Here is a 19,419-nt window from a genome sequence, read left to right as displayed (position 1 = left end):
TTTCGAGGTATTTGTTATAGCAGCACCCCACTCTTGGTGCCAATTTCTTTTTCTTTCCTTCTTCTTTTTTTTGAGACAGATTCTCACTCTGTTGCTCAGGCTGGAGTGCGGCGGCATGATCTTGGCTCACTGCAACCTACACCTCCCAGGTTCAAGCAATTCTCCTGCCTCAGCCTCCCAAGTAGCTGGGATTACAGGCACCTGCCACAATGCCAAGCTAATTTTTGTATTTTTTTGGTAGAAACGGGGTTTCACCATCTTGGCCAGGCTGGTCTCGAACTCCTGACCTCAAGTGATCACCGTGGCCTCCCAGAGTGCTGGGATTACAGGTGCTAGCCACCGTGCCCGGCTGCCAACTTCTATCTGTGTTCATTCAGGCTGCTATAACAGAATACCAAATGTTGGGTAACTCATACATAACAGGAACGTGTTTCTCACAGTTCTGCAGGCTGAGAAGTTCAAGACCAAGGTGCTAGCAGATTTGATGTCTGATCAGAGTCTGCTTCCTGGTTCACAGGCAGCCATGTTCTCATGTGCCCTCACATGGTGGTAGGAGTGGGGGGTCTCTCTGAGACCTCTTTTATGAGATCTCCCCCTTCATGACCTAATCACCTCCCAAAGGCTCTTACGACCAATCCCATTTAGGATTAGATTTTAACATAAGAATTTTGTGAAAGACACAAACATTCATTCTATAGCAGGTGTGTTAAGCATTCAGCACTCAGCTAGGTACAGTGAGGATCACAGAAGCGTGAACCATGGTCTGTTTCCAAGGAGCTCATTATGGGCACATTTGGAAAATTGGGTTAAATGCCTTTGTGCAGTTGAAACCATTTGGAATTCATAGATGGGAATATTTATTATGAGGACCATGCTTTGAGCTGAACCTGGTAGGACTGGAATAGAAAGAGGTATAACGGAAAACAGAACAAAACACAAATGACCACCAATCAGTTGTTAAGGTATTGAAACAGAAGAGAAGCCTCATCTGGGGAAATGACAGGGTAGCATTACCACTCAAACAGGAAGGGTCTTAACTATGAAAGAGTCAAAGTAGCAGGCAGGATATGCAGAAAATTGAGAGTGGACCCCTCCCTTACACCTTATACAAAAATCAAATCAAGATGGATTACAGACTTAAATGTAAAACTCAAAACTATAAAAACCCTAGAAGAAAATCTAGGCAATGCTAGTCAGGATGTAGGCATGGGCAAAGATTTTATGACAAAAATGTCAAAAGCAGTTTCAAAAAATGCAAAAATTGACAAATGGGATCTAATTAAACTAAATAGCTTCTGCACAGCAAAAGACACTATTATCAGTGTGAACAGACAGCCTACAGAATGGGAGAACATTTTTGCAAGCTCTCCATCTGACAATTGTCTAATATCCAGAATCTACAAGGAACTTAAACAAATTTACAAGGAAAAAACAACCCCATTAAAAAGTGGGCAAAGGACAGGAACAGATAATTCTCAGAAGAAGACATTCATGCAGCCAACAAACATGAAAAAAGCTTAACATCACTGATCATTAGTGAAATGCAAATTAAAACCACGATGAGATACCATCTCACACCAGTCAGAATGGCGACTATTACAAAGTCAAGAAACAACAGATGCTGGCGAGACTGTGGAGAAACAGGAACGCTTTTACACTGTTGGTGGGAAGGTAAATTAGTTCAGCCATTGTGGAAGACAGTATGGTGATTCCTCAAAGACCTAGAACTAGAAATACCATTTGACCCAGCAATCCCATAACTGGGTATATACAAAGGAATATAAATCATTCTATTATAAAGATACATGCATATATATGTTCACTGCAGCACTATTCACAATAGCAAAGACATGGAATCAACCCAAATGCCCATCAATGATAGACTGGATAAGGAAAACGTGGTACATATACACCATGGAATACTGTGCAGCCATAAAAAGGAACAAGATCATGTCCTTTGCTGAAACCATCATCCTCAGCAAACTAACACAGGAACAGAAAATTAAACACTGCATGTTCTCACTTATAAGTGGGAGCTAAACAATGAGAACAGATGGACACAGGGTGGGGAATAACACACATTGAGGCCTGTGGCAGGGTAGTGTGGGGAGGGAAAGCATCAGGAAAATTAGCTAATGAATGCTGGGCTTAATACCTAGGTGATGGGTTGATAGATGCAGCAAACCACCATGGCACGCGTGTACCTTTGTAACAAACATGCACATCCTGCACATGTATCCCGGAACTTAAAAAAGAAAAAGTAGCAGGCAGGGTGAGTGATGTTTGTTGAAGCAGAGGAAGAATATGCAAAAATCACTATTTGTGGAGCTGAAACCAAAAGCTGGGAATTCCCGTGAAGTCTTTAGAAGTGAGGGAGCAGAGAGCAGGGTGGTGGCCAGATATGAAAAGTGGATGTAGAGGGGAAAAGAGGGATGTAATTCAAAGACAGCCGCTCGATTTTAAGATCAGATGACTTGGGAAATACTGCTTTCCATGAGGAAATTGGAAATAATTGGAAGGAGCTGGTGAATTGAAGGTAAAAAAGCCAATTGGCGAATGAGGGAGGGGTAAGCAATTGTTACATGAAGGATTTCTTCCTAAACATTGCTGGCCTCCTGCCTTGCTTCTCACTGCTGTCTGCAAGGCAGACAGTCTTTTCTGCTGGCAGAGCGACAGTTCTTTTTCTTTTTTCCTGATCTGGGCCCATTAAGTTCATAAACAGTAACAACATGGTCTCTGACTCTCTCCGTCAGGCCAGTCATGGCCATAACCCTATGTGATTCTGCAAGGTCTTACTGTGGCGCAGTGATGAGAGTGTATCTTCATTGGTACCTGGGCAGACATGTTATCTGTTCGTCCCCATTGGCTTATTCCTCTTACCTTCCATTTGATCTTGGGCAAGGCAAAGGGTGTGGCCAAACCCCACTGATGTCATTTTTACTGTCAAATTTAAAGCAGAGATATTGGGTATCCAGTAGGCCATCAGAGGTAACATGTCTTTATCCATTTGTGTTTTTCAAAGTTTTACAATTGACGTGTTAGGTGCTGACATGTTGTTCAGCTCAGGAGGCTGCAGATGGTCTCACTGGGGTGCTGTGACAAGGTCTTGTGCTGTTGTTATTCTGCTCATTCCCGCCCAGGCTTTCAAAGAAGGGGAGGCCGAGGCGGGTGTATCGCCTGAGGCCAGGACTTCAAGACCAGCCTGGCCAACATGGCAAAACCTGTCTCTACAAAAAATACAAAATGATCCGGGCATGGTGGCATGTGCCTGTAATCCCAGCTACTCAGAAGGCTGAGGTGGGAGAATCGCTTGAACCCAGGAGACAGAGGTTGCAGTGAGCCAATATCGTGCCACTGCACTCCAGCCTGGGCGACAGAGAGAGACTGTCTCAAAAAAAGAAAAAAAAAAAAAAAAAGGAAAGAAAAGAAAAAGAAAGAAAGAATGGGAAGCCTAGAGATATGAGTTTAGGTAACTCAAACCCTGTACATTTTCAAATCCCAAAAATTCTAAGAACCTGTTACATTCTAATCTGCATTGTCATAGGCAGCGAACACACAGAGTCACACAGTTGCCTGAGCTTACCAGAGACTGACAAACTGAGTTTGCTTTGGACCAACAATAAGAAAGTAAATTAAAGTAAAAAGACCTTTTCGGATTTGACACCAAGCAAAAATCATTGCCCACACGGTTATGTCCATTATAGCTGCTGTTGATGACGTACCTGTTGTGAGTCAGGTGTGTGCTAAATACTCGACATTCACATACCCACTTTGTCACGAACTAGTGAACTAGCAGATGGAGGTTATTTTGCCCAATCTACAGATGGGGAAATTGAGGCCGAGAGCTCAAAGAGGTTGCTCAAGGCCACCCTAGTAGTGAGTGTGAGGCCCACGCTGCCTTACTTCCTTTGTAGTTATTCAGAAGACCCACGGTTTCTGAAAGACCTCGAGAATTTGCGCCACTGCTACCTCCCAGTCAGGATTCGCAAGGCTAGGAGAGGACAGGCAGGGTGAACCCAGGGGAAGAAGCCTTGAGGAAATTGGTAATGAATTTCCAAGTTCGATGCGAGTGAAAATGTTTCAGACCATCTTGCCTGGCTCTGCTGATGTGTGGTCAGAGGCGGGTGAGCTCTGTTTTCCAGAGCTCTAAATCAAGACAAATGCTGGCACTGCAACCCTGATTGCCTCATTTACTCTTGTCCCCGCAAAAAGATTGAACGCCACACTGCTGACACAGAGAAGGAATTTAGTGTTGGTTGCTGAACAGTGGAGCTGAAATGGACACGAGAGGTCATTTATTCCCAGCCTTAATGTGATGAGGAGAGCAGAACTTGGTGATGTCAGCTGACGCACTGCAACCACATTGTCTCTTGCTGCTGTCATTATTAATGCTATTGGCATCATCAATATCCATAGGCCATTTACTAGTCACTAGTAGTTTGAAAAACAAGATCATGTGAATTATGATGATGCGTTATATGTCACTCAGTGATTCTAGTTATCTTTCATCCTTACAGTGATAATTTCATTGGACTCATTGGTAAGGATTATCATCCAGGCTCTGCCCCCTAACCGTGGAGAAAGGGGCTCACGGGATTTGCTCCCAGTGAGGCCTCAGGTCAGGCTGGCCTCGGCCCCAGCCGGCCTCTCCACAGCTCTCCCTGCTGGCAGTGCTCAGGCACGTGCCCCTGGTCCCGGGTTAGTATGCCACTTGGCCTTGAGCCCAGGAGGAGCCATCAATGACTGTATGCCGTCCCCAGTCCCACCGAGGAAAGTGATGGGTGGGCCGCAGCCTCCACACTCCACGAATCCCATCGTGTCTCACGTCCTCAGTCTGCCTCCCTCCAGGCCTTTGCAGGAGGCACCTCCACCCTCAGACCTCTACCACTCCCAGAGGACCCCTATGTCCTCCTCCCTGTATCTCTCCTTCTCTTCCCTCCCTGCTTCCCTTTCATCCTTGAGCAGATTTGGCACTGAGTTGTCAGCTCCTCATCAGCTGATGAGCGAAGCACTGTTTCCTGTGCTCTGCACGCTGTGTAGATGAACGTTTGTGTTCTCAGGTGGCCCCTGATATGGTTTGGCTGTGTGTCCCCACCCAGATCTCACCTTGGATTATAATAATCCCTACATGTCAAGGGCGGGACTAGTAGAGGTAATTGGATTATGGGGGCAATTCCTCCATGCTGTTCTCGTGATCGTGAGTGAGTCTCACGAGATCTGATGGTTTTATAAGCGTCTGGCATTTCCCCTGCTGGCACTCCTCTCTCCTGCCACCCTGTGAAGAGATGCCTTCTGCCATGATTGTAAGTTTCCTGAGGCCTCCCCAGCCATGTGGAACTGTGAGTCCATTCAACCTCTTTTCTTGATAAATTACCCAGTCTTGGGTATTTCTTCATAGCAGCATGAGAACGGACTAACACAGTCCCTGACTGTCAGAACTGCCCTAAGCTTTGGGCTCCTTTGCAAGCTTCCAGATTCATATATTCCAGCCTAGTCACATCTTCTAGAGGCTGCCCACTCTCCTTGGCTTATGGCCCCCCTTACGCCATCCTCAAGCCAGCAGTGGTGAGTGGAGCCCTTTTGTCATGCTTCTAACCTCTCTGATTAGGGAAGTTCTCTGTTTTTAAGGGGGCAAGTGATTAGATTGCACCCCCTGGGAAAATCATATATAATCTTCTGATATTGAGGTCCAGAACCTGAATTCCATGAGCATAGTGTCTTTTGCCAAGTAAGGTACCATATTCACAGGTGTGACACCAGGGGTGCAGGTCCTGCTTGCCACAGCACCTTCACACCCAGGATGGCACGGACAGCAGGTGCCTGCTGGAGAGTGGGAGGCTTGGAGTAGGGAATGCGGCCGGGTGCTGCTTCAGGCACTCCGTGCTTGTAAATCTTGATGTAGGTCATGCAGTCATAGCCAGGGCCCTCAGACATGGTTGCTGTTTTAATCCCATTCTATGATGAAGGCACTGAGGCACAGAGAAGAAGTGACCTGACAAAGTCACAGAGCTGGAGGGACCCAGGCAGTCTGGTCTCAGAGCCCACATTCTCACCTGCTGCACCATCGTGCACTCTGCAGAGAAGCACCACGTACCAGGAAGTGCCAGACAGCAGCCTGGCACCCAGGCCTTTAGACATGGGAAGAAGCTGAACTGCAGTGTCATCTGCCCTGGTCCAACCACCCTATGCATTCTTTAGGTCGTGGAACCTTGACTTTTCAAACGTTCTCATCCTCTCTCTTGCTACTTTAGTAAAAGCTTCTGTGTTTCCCAGGCTGGGAATGATTTCATGTTTATGTCACTTTCTGCCCCCTCCTCATACAGATGCCTACCCTAATTCTGAAGTCGTCTACGTCTGGACCAATGGCTCCACCAAGTCTGTGGTGGTGGCGGAAGATGGCTCCAGACTGAACCAGTACCACCTGATGGGGCAGACGGTGGGCACTGAGAACATCAGCACCAGCACAGGTGAGGGCTCCCAGGTGCACTCCGGACACCACAGCCCCGGAGAGCTCGCTGCTCCCAGCACCCCTCTGCAGGGCCCACGTGGGAGGTGGCACAGCAGCCAAGCACACCCTGTCCTGGACAGCTGTGCTCTCCCTGGGCCACAGCTGTGTGAGAGCTGACCAAGGGAGTCCTCCCAGCCCGCCCCTCCCTGCAGCGGCACACAGAGGCACCAGCTGTGGCCGGCAGTTGCAGTGGACCTGCTTATATAACACACCCCTAGGCAGGAAAGGTAGACAGCTTCCTACAAATACCCCCAGTTACCTGCTGCCCCACCTCCGGCTTTAAACAGCGCAGAGATTTCCCTGGAGTTGAAGTTGGGAAAGCACAACCAGGCAGCCTACAAAGAAGAGCTGAAATGTACACGAAGGAAGCAGACACTCTCAATGCCAGGTGCCCTGGGCTGGCCTGAGCCCTGCAGGGTCAATATCCCAGCCTGGCTTCCCCGAAACAAAGTTGGTGGGGAGACTAAAGGAACCGGATACATTGCATCTCCAGAGCCTGCAAGTTATGTGACCAGATATCTCCAGGGCAGGCAGGCCCAGCCATAGGGGTCAAGGTCACCAGAGAGTGCCGTGAGCAAAGGAGGGGGGTTTGAGCTCCAAAGAGCTTCTGCAGCCTTGGAGAAAAGCCTAAAGGGAGGCAGGGAGCCCTGATGGCAGAATGAGCTGTAAGCCCCAGAGGATATTTTCAGGGGAGCGCTCTGTCAGTACGGCTAATTGTCAGCACCGCTATCCTTGCAGCTGGCCGAGCACACAGGCCGTTGAGTGCATAGCCTGTTCTGGGTGCACACACAGGCAGTCAGCACCCTGTTGACCCACAGGCCTGCGCACTGGGCATCCCTGGGGGATATGAGAGTCTGGGAGGATGGCTTCACCATTTGGTTACCACGCTAAAGGGAAAGGCAGAGGGAATGGGCCGGTTTTATGGAAACCAGTGGAAGGTAGTGTAGCAAGAGTTTGGTGTAAGCAATTGCGATGCTGAGGGAGGATATTCCAGTTTGGAACTGTTTCATATAGTTCTTTGAATATTAATAACTGAGATTTCTACTCCTATTTGCATTCTACAATCTTTTAAAACAAACACGATCAAATTTTCCTACCCTCAACTCAAAAATATAACAAGATGAAAAGAACTACCAGCAAAAGAATTAGAAGTAGGAGAGTAATTTCAAGCCCTACTGTAAAACAGAATGCCATTTCACTTCTTCAAGTGCTAAGGAGACACAGACTTGGATCACTGGTAGAGATCCAGTCCTTGCTACCAACATACCCTTTGCCTCTTCTTTGCCCATTTCTCTCTCTGGTCTTCGAGCCAGCTCTGCTCCCTCACCTGCTGCGGACTACGGGAAAAGTGCACCTTTGCATTGCCGGCCTGTCCAGGCACGGCTGAGATTGTTGGCTCCTCTTGTGTTAGAGGGCAGATTTTGCCACATGTGATTGCTATGGTTCCTTCATCTCCTACATACGACATGTTTTGAGTTGACACTCAGTGAAGCAGCCACAGTGGGCCTTGCTGAGCTGTGGGCTTCCATCCCAATAGTAAACACTGCAACTGTGATGTCAGACTCTAATGTCCCAACACGCAGTCCCTGCAGCCGCAGACCACTACTGTAACAGACCGGGGCCTGCGCTGATGGAGTCCCCAAGCCTGTTCTCCCCACGATCACAGTGCATCGCAGCTCTCTGGCCACACCATCCACTCCTCGCAATTCAGCCAAAGTTTTTTGAATTGCTCTTCCTATACCCCTCAAAGAACACTTCCCATCTCCCCAGGGAGAGGCAAATCCAGGCAGCAAGAAGACTGGCCCAGCAGGGCTCACACTCCCTGACCACAGCCCCCGACCTCAGCTCCTTACCAGTTCACCATGAGGACGGCATCATTCTCAGCAATGAATGGGAGGTCTCCTCGTGCCTCCCACACAGCCAGGCAAATCCAGAGAAGGCACTGGGGCATCGCCAAGGAAATGCCCCCGATTTCAGAGAACAGGTGACACAACTCTGGTAGGTGGCAGAAGGGATGAGCTGCCAGGACCCAGGGCCTCCTGAGCTGCTGCATCTCACTCTGCACCTGGGACGCAGCCAGCACAGGGCCTGCTGCTGGTGGGAATGGTCGTCTCACCTCCCTGGAGCCTGTAGACTGGAAACAAGAAGGACTCTGTCCACCTCTGCAGGGCTCTGTGAAACCCTCAGTTATATCCGGGGAGGCTAAATCCTGAAATCCTAATTGCAGAAGCAGGCGAGGGAGCAGGGGGGAGAGAGGCACAGATTGTGACCGGAGATTAGTAAAACACACAAATCTGATTTCCCCCAGGAAGAGCATCCGTCAGCAAAGGCTCTTCAGAGACCAGGGGTCGTAAGACTTATAAAATGACTGAGAAAAAATTCAGGCATCCTCCTGTGTCCTCTCCTTAACCCAGATCATACAAATGAATGCTTGTCCAGCCTGACAGGGGAGTGGAAGGGAGGCTCCTGGTGAACTCCCTGGATGCAGCAAGCAGAGACTCTCGGGGACTGATGTGCAGTCATTTGCTTATTTGCAGGCGAATACACAATCATGACAGCTCACTTCCACCTGAAAAGGAAGATTGGCTACTTTGTCATCCAGACCTACCTTCCCTGCATAATGACCGTGATCTTATCACAGGTGTCCTTTTGGCTGAACCGGGAATCAGTCCCAGCCAGGACAGTTTTTGGTGAGTGTCCCCAAGCCAGGCCTGGACACTGGTGTTTTGCCACTGACCCTAACCACCCCAAAGCAACAGCAACAACCTCCATGCAACTTCTAGTGCTGCCTCTGTGTTGTGTGACCTGGAAAACAAATTGACCAATTCATTAAGAATTTAATGTTAAGGATTAGGGTTTAGGATTTCTCTCCAAAGAAGGATTTAAGGAATATCACATGGTCTATTTATAGTTATTTCCTTGCTGAAAAGCCTTTTTGCGTGGTTTGACCTTGCCAGCATGTATCTGTTTTATGTGAGATTTTGCTATGCAGGTTGAGCGTCCCTTATCCCAAATGCTTGGAACCGAAAGTATTTTGGATGTCAGTTTTTTTAAAATTTTGGAAGAACTGCATGATACCAGTTGAGTATCTCTAATCTGAAAATCTGAAATGAGCTCCACGGAGCATTGTCTTTGAGCGTTATGTCGGTGCCCAAAAAGTTTTGGATTTTGTAGCATTTCAGGTTTCGGATTTTTGAAATAGGGATACTCAGTCTGTAGTATTTTTGGTTCTCATCAAGTATGACTTTGTAAGTTATCAGGCAGTTTTCTTTGAAATGTGCATGCCACTTTAAAATTAATCACCAAATAACAATCAAAGAGATGCAATAGGAATAAATTAAATCTGTATACCTGATGAGAACCTACAGCAGCATCATTTTACGTCCCTAAGACATCAACTAAATTGGGAGAACTCTAACTCAGGAGGTACCGCGGCTCAGCAGACACAGTTGATCGTCTGAGTCTTAATTACCTCGAAGCTCAGCTGCCTCTGATTCAGGAAGATACGAAAGGCACTTTTGCCAGTCAGTTGTGATCCTAGATGCTCACATCCCTGTAAACTGTAAAGTACGATTCACACATCAGCATTTGCTATTGCAGTTTCCTTTCCAAAGCAGGAAAACGTTAGCATGCATTTTATCTTAATGCTCCCCCAGAGTGTAGGCTGACCAAGAGCTCAGAGAGTTCAGGAGTGAGGGGCACAGGGGTGCTCCCGTCTCCTCAGTACTCTGCCTCCAGCCAAGAGTCCAGCTTCACTTGCCAAGCCTGAGCGAGCGTCAGGATTGTTTCAGGAGGGTGTGGAGGTTGACTGGTGACCAGGCCGTGCTCCCCAAGTTAATGTGCCTCATGAACTCTTTAGGGGAAATTTAGTTGGTAGGCAGAAAGAAAGCGGGCAGGGGATTGCCTGTTACTGTCGGGGTTTTTTGGCAGGGAGTGGAGGGAGATGCATGTTAAGATATTAAAGGCCCAAGAAGAAGACTCAAGAGGCTTGTTTAAGATCCTGCGTAGAGCTCTTCCCCCTCAACACAGTGATTAACTGGATTTCTAAAAAAAATCAAAGATCTCTATTGATTCCTTTGGCAGTGTTGATTTCATGCAGGGAATGACGTTCACTGTGTACTTGTATTGCTGTGAAGGATGGCGTTGAATGAAACCCCAGGCATACTACGTGTCCTTGGTGCTGTGCTGGTCTCCTGGGACTGCCGTAACCAAGTCCCACACACTGGGGGCTTAAACAGCAGAAATGTATCAGCTCACACTTCTGGAGGCTGGAAGGCTGGGATCAGGGCGTTGGCAGGGCTGGCTCCTCCTGGGGCCTGCAAAGGAAGGATCTGTTCCCGGCCTGTCTCTTGGCCTCTGGTAGCTCTTTAGCTCATGGCAGCATCACTCCAGCCCTCCCACGGCATGCTGCCTGTGTGCATGTCTGTCTCCAAGGTTCCCCATTTTATAAGGGCGTCAGTCATAGCAGATGAGGGTCCACCCCAGTGACCTCATTTTAACTTAATTACTTCTTTAAATACTGCATCTCCAAATAAGGCCATAATCTAGAGTACTGGAGGTTAGGACTTCAACATATGAATTTTGCAGGCCCACAGTTTTTAGCAGGCGTGTTACACCCCCATTGCCCACACAGGTGCATGCTTCTGCAGAAGGCAGGGCTAGCAGGTGGAAGCTTTGTGAACCGCGAGAGTCCACAGGCCTGGCTCCCAGTGTGGGTAGTCTCATCTCCTTGCTGGCAAGCTTGGGCACCTTGCTAACTACTTCCAAATCTTCAGGCTCCCCAACCTGCCAAACAAGGATACTGACACCCATCCAGAATGCAGCTTAGACCAGAGTCTGACACTCAGCGGACCCAGTAGCTGGTGCATAGTCTGCCAGTCCTAAGGAACGTCCTCTTCCAGGGATCCGGCCTGGCTGGGTGGTCACTGCAGAGTTTTCCTAGTGGCCACAGGCTCCAGGCACAGCAGCCTCCAGGGGACACTGTTCCCTCTTTGAGGGACTGACATGCCCAGACCCAGATTCAGATATGGCGCTTCTGTTACTGTCTGGCTCTGACAAGTCTGCAGTCAGGTGAAGGTCTGTCTTCCCTGTTTGCAGGGAGCCGTCTGCTTCCGGGTACATAGTAAATCACTGGGAGGCACCTGCTGGCTGCGGTGTGAATGTGACTGTCATTCTGCCTTGGATCTTGCCTTCGTGCTACAGAAACACATCACTCGCTCTACGTGTCTTTGTGGAGCACTGGCTGTTTGCCTGGCTTTGTTCATGGCAGTGGGAGCCAAAATCAGACCACAATCCCTGCCCTCCTCAGTTCATATTCTAAAGGGAAGGGACAGTCAAGACACAGAGTGTCAGCAGTTGTCTATCTAAGTGCTGTGAATCTGTTAGGTGTTAGCAAAACAGTAGAGGAAAGCGCAGGCTGGGATTAAAATCACCAGTCCCTTGGGAGGCCGAGGCGGGCGGATTGCATGAGGCCAGGAATTCGAGACCAGCCTGGCCAACGTGGCGAAACCCCGTCTCTACTAAAAATACAAAAATTAGCCAGGTGTGGGGATGCCTGCCTGTAATCCCAGCTACTCAGGCAGCTGAGGCATGAGAATTGCTTGAACCCCGGAGGCAGAGCTTGCAGTGAGCCGAGATCACATCACTGCACTCCAGCCTGGGCAAGACTCTGTCTCAAAAAAATTAAAAAAAAATCGCTGGTCCCCTTTGTGTCTATCATTTTGGGCATGTTGTACTGGGGTCCTGGGTGCCGGCACTGAACCCTGTTTCCGTTTTCCACTCTGCCCCGCCTGACCCCCGCAGGGGTCACCACGGTGCTGACCATGACGACCCTCAGCATCAGCGCCCGGAACTCTCTGCCCAAAGTGGCCTACGCCACCGCCATGGACTGGTTCATAGCCGTGTGCTATGCCTTCGTCTTCTCGGCGCTGATAGAGTTTGCCACGGTCAATTACTTTACCAAGAGAGGCTGGGCCTGGGATGGCAAAAAAGCCTTGGAAGCAGCTAAGATCAAGGTACTGACTGTTTCTCCTCCCTTCTTCCAGGTCCCCTTGACAGAGAAAGTGTGCCCGATTCTATCCAAACATAAGACAAGGTGCTGCTCTTTCCTACCCGGCAGCTCCCAAATGCTGCTTCCCTTATACTCAAGGCCCTTACCAAGTCTTACTGACAACAAGTCCAATTTCACTCCAGCAAAAGGCGACAGGATGTGAATGGCTTGGGCCTGTTTATATTCAAGCCTATTATTTTGGCAGAAGTAACTCCTGTCTCTCAAGGGATGACACGTGTGGTTTTAATTGTGGAATCTGTTCTTCTGCTCGTTTTATCCCCCTTCACCATGCAGGCTGTCCTCTTCAGGTGGCCGTCAGGTCGAGAAGGGGGCGCCAGCGTAATGGAAGGAGTTCATCAGCAAAGCACACCCAAGCCCCGCTGAGTCCATGATTTGACCCCCTTTTACCAGGCACATAAATTGTTGTGAAAGCATTACTCTGTTCAAAGCAAAGAACCATCAAGTATTTAAAGGGTGATTTATGCCCAAATCTTAAGAACATTTGAAGAAAAAAGATTTACCAAGATTCCAAGCTGCATTGTTTCCTTGGGGAGATAAGAATAGCATTCATGGACAGTAAATAAAGCAACATAGGGTGAACTGCTAATTTCACCACACAGAAAACAAACACACACATCTCTGTAAGGAGAGAACAGGAGGTCAGAGCCATCGGGGTGACCTGAAAGTAAAACTTAATCTGTCCTTTGGAAAATCAGCATGAAGGGAGTCTTGGAAGGCATTAGAGAGGCCTGGAAGTGTAAGTCCCGACCTCCCAGCCAGGGACCACAAGCCAGTTACAGCAGAGCAGGAGGCCCTGGTTCCACCGGGAGAACGGCTTCCGTCCCATCCACGGCCCTGGGCTTGCTCTGAGGGTTGGACTCTGCTGTCAGGAGTTCTGGCCTGACCTTGCCCTTGTGCCTTCACTATTTCCACGTGCCAGGAGTCCCTCCCCTGCTGGAGTTTCAGCATAGAAGCCGCACTTCCAAGCCTAGCTCCCTGGCTGCGGGAAGGCCTGGCAGGACCCCTTGTGGGTGCTCTCATGGAGGGAGGAAAGGAGAAGCTGGAGGAAGGGCCTCGGGCGTGGGTGTGCTTTGAGGGCTGGGAGGAGGGACAGGAGTGATCTGACCGCACTGGGTGATAGGGACTGGGGAGCGGGGAGCAGGCTGTTCTCAGATGATGGAAGTTCTTGGCCGACACGTTTGAACTTGTTCCTGCAGACCAGGGGGCCAGAGAAGGTGCTGTGCGGGGAGGAATGAGAATGGAGTTCGGGGAGATGGGGCTTCCCAACACTCCGCACTGTGTTGCTGGAAGGTGCGTGTGTGTCACCTGCCTGGGACATAGACGGTGCATGAAGGATAGTGGGCTGGAGCCTGGTATGAAGTCAGGGAGCAGCCAGAGGTCCCTGACAGTCACCAAGGTTGTCGGGCTCATGCCTGTGAGTCCAGGAGGAACGTGAACCCCCGGTGAATGGAGAGAGCACGCATGTGGTTGGGTGGTGTTGTTGGGTGTCGCCATCACTGGCTAGTCTAATCGCCGTAGATCTGAATTCTGAATGGAGGGTTGGAGGGAAGAGAGAGGATGAAGGTGACCTGCATTGTCTCATTCGACGAGAATGAGGGTCTTCTAGAATAAGCAGCATGCCTCAGACTGGCTTGTGGAATGTCAAGACTCTCCCGTTCCCGGGAAGGCAGTGACGCTAGGGGTTCCACCGGTGCCGCCAGGAAGGGTCTGTGCGCTGGAAGGCATGGAGCATGTGCAGGCAGCACACCCCGCGGTCAGACTCCGGCCGCGAGCGTGAATTCCACAGCCTGGTGTCAGCCTACCCGAGTAAACTGTTCCCTGGAAGTAGAGAGGACTTTTAAAAAATAGACTGTGTTCACCATTGTTCCAAGTTGGGATCTCCAGAAGCAAACACTGGGTCAGCGTTTGGGGTGTGGCAGTTTTTAGGAGGGAACGTTTGGGAAAGGAAACAGGGGGCAGTGAGATTCGGAGAGGAAGAAATCAAACCGTGACGCAGGCCTAGCAAAGCCCAGGCTCACCCGCTGGGGCGTGTGGAGCAGGTGGCCAGTGGAGGTGCCCCGTGTCAGGGATGTGGCCAGGGCTTTAGACTCCTGCCTCGCTGCCCAACAGATGTGTCTGGTTTCCCCAGGAAGGGCATGAGTCTGGCCAGACCGCCCTCTGCAACTCAGGCTACCAGAAGAGCTGATACCCGGCCACACTGCCTGCAGCTGGGGAGCACGTCCTTCCGGACAGGCGGATTCCGGGGCGCGTGTACATCTCCACCACCAGCGCTGTGACTGTGCTGAGTCCCAGGCGGGTGTTCCCTGCCACCTGCCCCCACCCCACTGCACATTCCTTCCCAGTAAAAACGCGCACCCTCAGGACAGAGCGGTATCTTCTAAAGGGCTTGCCCTTCACTTGGTTCCACCCAGAGCTAGAACCATTCTAAGCAGTAACTCACATGTATGGGTTTCTTCTGGCGGATCTGCATGAGCGCTCACGTGACGGTGGGGAAGGCGGGGCGGGCAAAACTGCCATCGCATTTCTGAGGTGTGACCCGCCTCCCTCAGGCTCCCGCACGGTTTCCCCAGGAGGTCCTCATGCCCCTGCCCCTGGCCTGGTTTTGGTTCACCTGTTTCACCTGTTTCCCCTGACTCGTGCTCTATGCTTGGCCTTTCTGCTTTTTATCTTTTCTTTATTCTTAACGGTTGATTTATTTTCTTTACTCTCTTGTGTTTTTCAAGTTTTAATTAATGAGACTGTATTACTTTAGTAGTGGAACACAGGTTGTCTAACATTTTATTGTGCACATTTTTAAACATACAGCAATGTTTAAAGAGGTTTACAGTGAAACCGTCTGCTGTTAACATTACCTGTGGCTGTGTCCTCACCACCTGTCACCTCTCCCTCTGTCTGTCCACCAATATACCCATCCTCAATCTGTGATTTTTTTTGCTACATTTCAAAATAAATTTCAGGTGGCAATGCATTTCCCACTCCATATGTCAGCATGCATGTCATTATAACTACAGTCCAATACTAGCTTACTGTTTTATTCCTTTGAAGCAAAATTTGTAGCGTGAAATGCTCAAGTATTAATGACACCTTTGTTGCGTGTGGCCAAATATGTACATTGTGTGTAACTCGAATCCCTGCCACAGTAGAGGACATCTCCAGCCTCCAGAAAACTCACCATGCCTCTTCCCAGGCAGGGCTTGACCCCACCTCTCCAAACATATCCACTATTTTTATTTCTTCCACCATAATGTAACTTACCTGTTTAGAATTTTATATCCAAAAAAAAAAAAAAAAATCTTCACAAAAAACGTATACAAGAATGTTCATAACTGCTTAATCCGTAAGAGTTAAGATTAGAAACAGTCCAGGTGTCCATCGATTGGAGAGTAAGCAAACGGTGGCACATTCGTGCAAAGATACATCACTCAGCCATGAAAAGGAGAGGATGACTGATAGACACAGCAAATGGGCGAGTCTCAAAAGTCTTGTGCTGGGTGGAAGGCACCTTGCCACAAGAGTGCATTCTGTACCATGAGGTTTAATTGCGTCCTTTCCTCCTTCCCCGCAGGCCACATCTTAGGGCTTCCCTTATATCCACACACCTTATTCCCTCCCGCTGGTGCACTTGAAGGTAAAGAAGTGATGGCTGCCTTTGCAGGGGGGAAGTCCTAATTCCGTTTATGCCAAGATCTTGAGAAATGCCAGACTTTTTTTTTTTACTTTTATTTTAGGTTTAGAGGTACATGTGCAGGTTTGTTGTAGGAAAATCAAGTCACAGGAGTTTGTTATATAGATCATTTTGTCACCCAGGTACTAAGCCTGGTATCTAATGGTTATTTTTTTCTGCTCCTCTTCCTCCTCCCACCTTCCACCCCAATGTCTGTTGTTCCCCTCTTTGTGTTCATGAGTTCTTATAATTCAGCTTCCACTTGTGGTATTTGGTTTTCTGTTCCTGTGTTAGTTTGCTAAAGATAATGGCCTCCAGTTCCATCCATGTTCCTGCAAAAGACAAGATTTCATTCTTTTTATCATTCTTTTTTTATGGCTGCACCATTCCATGGTGTATATGTACCACACTTTCTTTATGCAATCTGTCATTGATGGGTGTTTAGGTCGATTGCATGTCTTTGCTATGTGAGCAGTGTTGCAATGAACATTCTCATGCATGTGTCTTTATGGTAGAATGATCTGTATTCCTCTGGGAATATATCCAGTAATGAGATTGCCAGACTTACATAGCAATCATAGCTCTCATGTGTGCCCTGTCTGCAGGCTACCTGGAGACATCAGTGGAAGAGGGCCCTCTCCCAGGCTAAGCAGGTGTTTCTCTCTTTTGAAAGGTGCACCTTTAGAACTCCAAGGTGAGCTGACCATTGCCTGTAAGCGGCGCGTCCTTACATTCCTATTATATTTTGCAGAAAAAGCGTGAAGTCATGCTCAATAAGTCAACAAATGCTTTTACAGCTGGAAAGATGTCTCACCCCCCAAACATTCCGAAGGAACAGACTCCAGCAGGGACGTCGAATACAACCTCGGTCTCAGTAAAACCCTCCGAAGAGAAGACTCCTGAAAGCAAAAAGACTTACAACAGTATCAGCAAAATTGACAAAATGTCCCGAATCGTATTCCCAGTCTTGTTCGGCACTTTCAACTTAGTGTACTGGGCCACGTATTTGAATAGGGAGCCGGTGATAAAAGGAGCTGCCTCTCCAAAATAACCGGCCACACTCCCAAACTCCAAGACTTCCAGCGAAATGGTATCAAGGGGAGGGCTTGCTCGCAGGGACGTTCCATATGTGAGCACTATCTTTCAGGAAATTTTTGCATGTTTAATAATATGTACAAATAATATTGCCTTGATGTTTCTATATGTAACTTCAGATGTTTCCAAGACGTCCCATTGATAAATCAAGCAAACACCTTTCTAGAAAAACGGGATACAATGACCGACACTCAGATGCCCAGTATCATACGTTGATAGTTTACCAACAAGATACGTATATTTTTAACTGCTTCAAGTGTTACCTAACAATGTTTTTTATACTTCAAATGTCATTTCATACAAAATTTCCCAGCGAATAAATATTTTAGGAAACTCTCCATGATTATGACTTGACCAACTCTATTGTGAGAAACAGGGATCATAAAGAGCACGTTTTTCATGACCAGGAAACTTGGACATTTACGTACAAAATGAATTGCCTCTGATAATTCTTACTGTTCTGAAATTAGGAAAGTGCTGCATGATCTTACATGAAGAAATAGAGTCGGCAAACATTTATGCAGGCAGATTAATAACAGAAACACATCATATGTTAGACACACAAATACAGTATTTCCCTGAGGAAAAAAAATTAACTGCTTAAATTTTTTGGGAGGAAAAAGACACATTTCTTACCCCACCCCACACCACCCACTACCTGAACAACAGCCAAGGAAAGAAAGGAGATGTTCAAACAAACCACAAACAGTGTGTTGACGGCACTCTCAGCCCTTGGCCCGTGTGATCACTGTCTCTGAAACACCGACCACCTCCCTCTGCAGCCAGCGTGTAGCGCTTCAGTGGTGAGAAATTGTACTTGAGTTATTTTCCATTTTATTTCCTTGTATGTATTTCATGACTGGACTTCCTGCTCTGTCAGCTTTTGTATATGAATCTTAAATGTTCATTAAAAAATAAAAAATGAACTGATCTTGTGGACATATATGACTTTTTTAAAAAATTCGTGTTTTGGTGGACTCATTTCCTGAAAGTGACATAAATGGAACCCATCATGAAATTGCTTGGGAACGAAGCAGAACAAAACAAAACGTTTACTTGGTGGCTTGTCTCTGGTCCAACCTAATTCCGTAGAGTAGCACCTGGAGAGAAAACTTGTTTAAACCACGGTGAGGGTAGACAGGTGAAAGCAGGTACAGCCCATCACAAATTTCTCAGTGGTGCAATGTCGCTTGGGCCTCGACTTGATAGAGTCTTCTCTGAGTGTATTTCAGGGTGGGTGTTTGTTGTGGGCATGGTGACTACCTGGTTCTTTACATATGGGAAGATTTAATTATCCCCCCACCCCCCTTTATTTTTTTGAGCCAAGGTCTTGCTCTGTTGCCCGAACTGGCGTGCAGTGGCTCAATAATGGCTCACTGCAGACTCAGCCCCGTAGGCTAAAGCAATTCTGCCACCTCAGCCCCCTAAGTAGCTGGGACTACGGGCGTGTACCACCATGCCTGGCTTATTTTAAAATTTTTCATAGAGACCAGGGTCTCACTATATTGCCCAGGTTAGTCCTGAACTCCTGCATTGCCCCTTCATTGGTTTTAGGATCTCACAAATGGAAGGGTAAAGGCCAGCAGAAAAGGCGCTCGTCAGTGTTCACATGAGGAAGCATTTCCCTATTATAAATGATGATGATATTTGTAGAATGAGAGTGCTCTCTGTTATACCACAGCAAAAATCCCAGCAAAACAAAAAACAAACTTAAGGCTCAATAGAAGATCCTGTTTTCATATACTATGTAGTTACATTTCTCTCCTGTAGTCTGTAGAGTTTAGCTTTGTGCTGTAGTTTGGAGAAAAATATACTGTAAGTTATGTCCAGATGGCTACATGCATGAACACCCTCTCTGAACATCTCAGTCCATCGATAGCAGAGTAAGCAACAGGTGACCTCACCACCTGTCACCTCTCCCTCTATCTGTCCAATACACCCATCCTCAATCTATCTTTTTTTTAAATACATTTCAAAATAAATTTCAGATGGCAATGCGTTTCCCATTCCATATGTCAGCATGCATGTCATTGTAACTACAGTCCAATACTAGCTTACTGTTTTATTCCTTTGAAGCAAAAT

The 19,419-nt window shown here is 47.9% G+C and overlaps 1 protein-coding gene across 4 annotated transcripts in view; it reads left to right on the top strand.

The window, feature by feature from the left end:
- Positions 1-18,276, top strand: part of GABRA5 (gamma-aminobutyric acid type A receptor alpha5 subunit) — an 81,482-nt gene extending 63,206 nt beyond the window's left edge. For 3 of the 4 annotated variants that reach the window (XM_003900674.4, XM_009209781.3, XM_009209782.3), the window contains exons 8-11: positions 6,324-6,467; positions 9,046-9,198; positions 12,311-12,522; positions 16,994-18,268. In XM_003900674.4, coding sequence (XP_003900723.1) covers positions 6,324-6,467; positions 9,046-9,198; positions 12,311-12,522; positions 16,994-17,293 — 809 coding nt within the window. In that variant the 3' untranslated portion in view covers positions 17,294-18,268. Of the gene's footprint in view, positions 1-6,323; positions 6,468-9,045; positions 9,199-12,310; positions 12,523-16,993 lie in introns of all 4 variants that reach the window. The other variant, XM_003900673.3, reaches the window with a different exon arrangement.
- Positions 18,277-19,419: the final 1,143 nt, after the last annotated feature.

This window comes from Papio anubis, chromosome 7 (assembly GCF_008728515.1).
Source record: "Papio anubis isolate 15944 chromosome 7, Panubis1.0, whole genome shotgun sequence".
NCBI classification, from domain to species: domain Eukaryota; kingdom Metazoa; phylum Chordata; class Mammalia; order Primates; family Cercopithecidae; genus Papio; species Papio anubis.
Note: the sequence above shows the minus strand (reverse complement) of the source record. Positions and strands in the feature narration are given on the sequence as shown.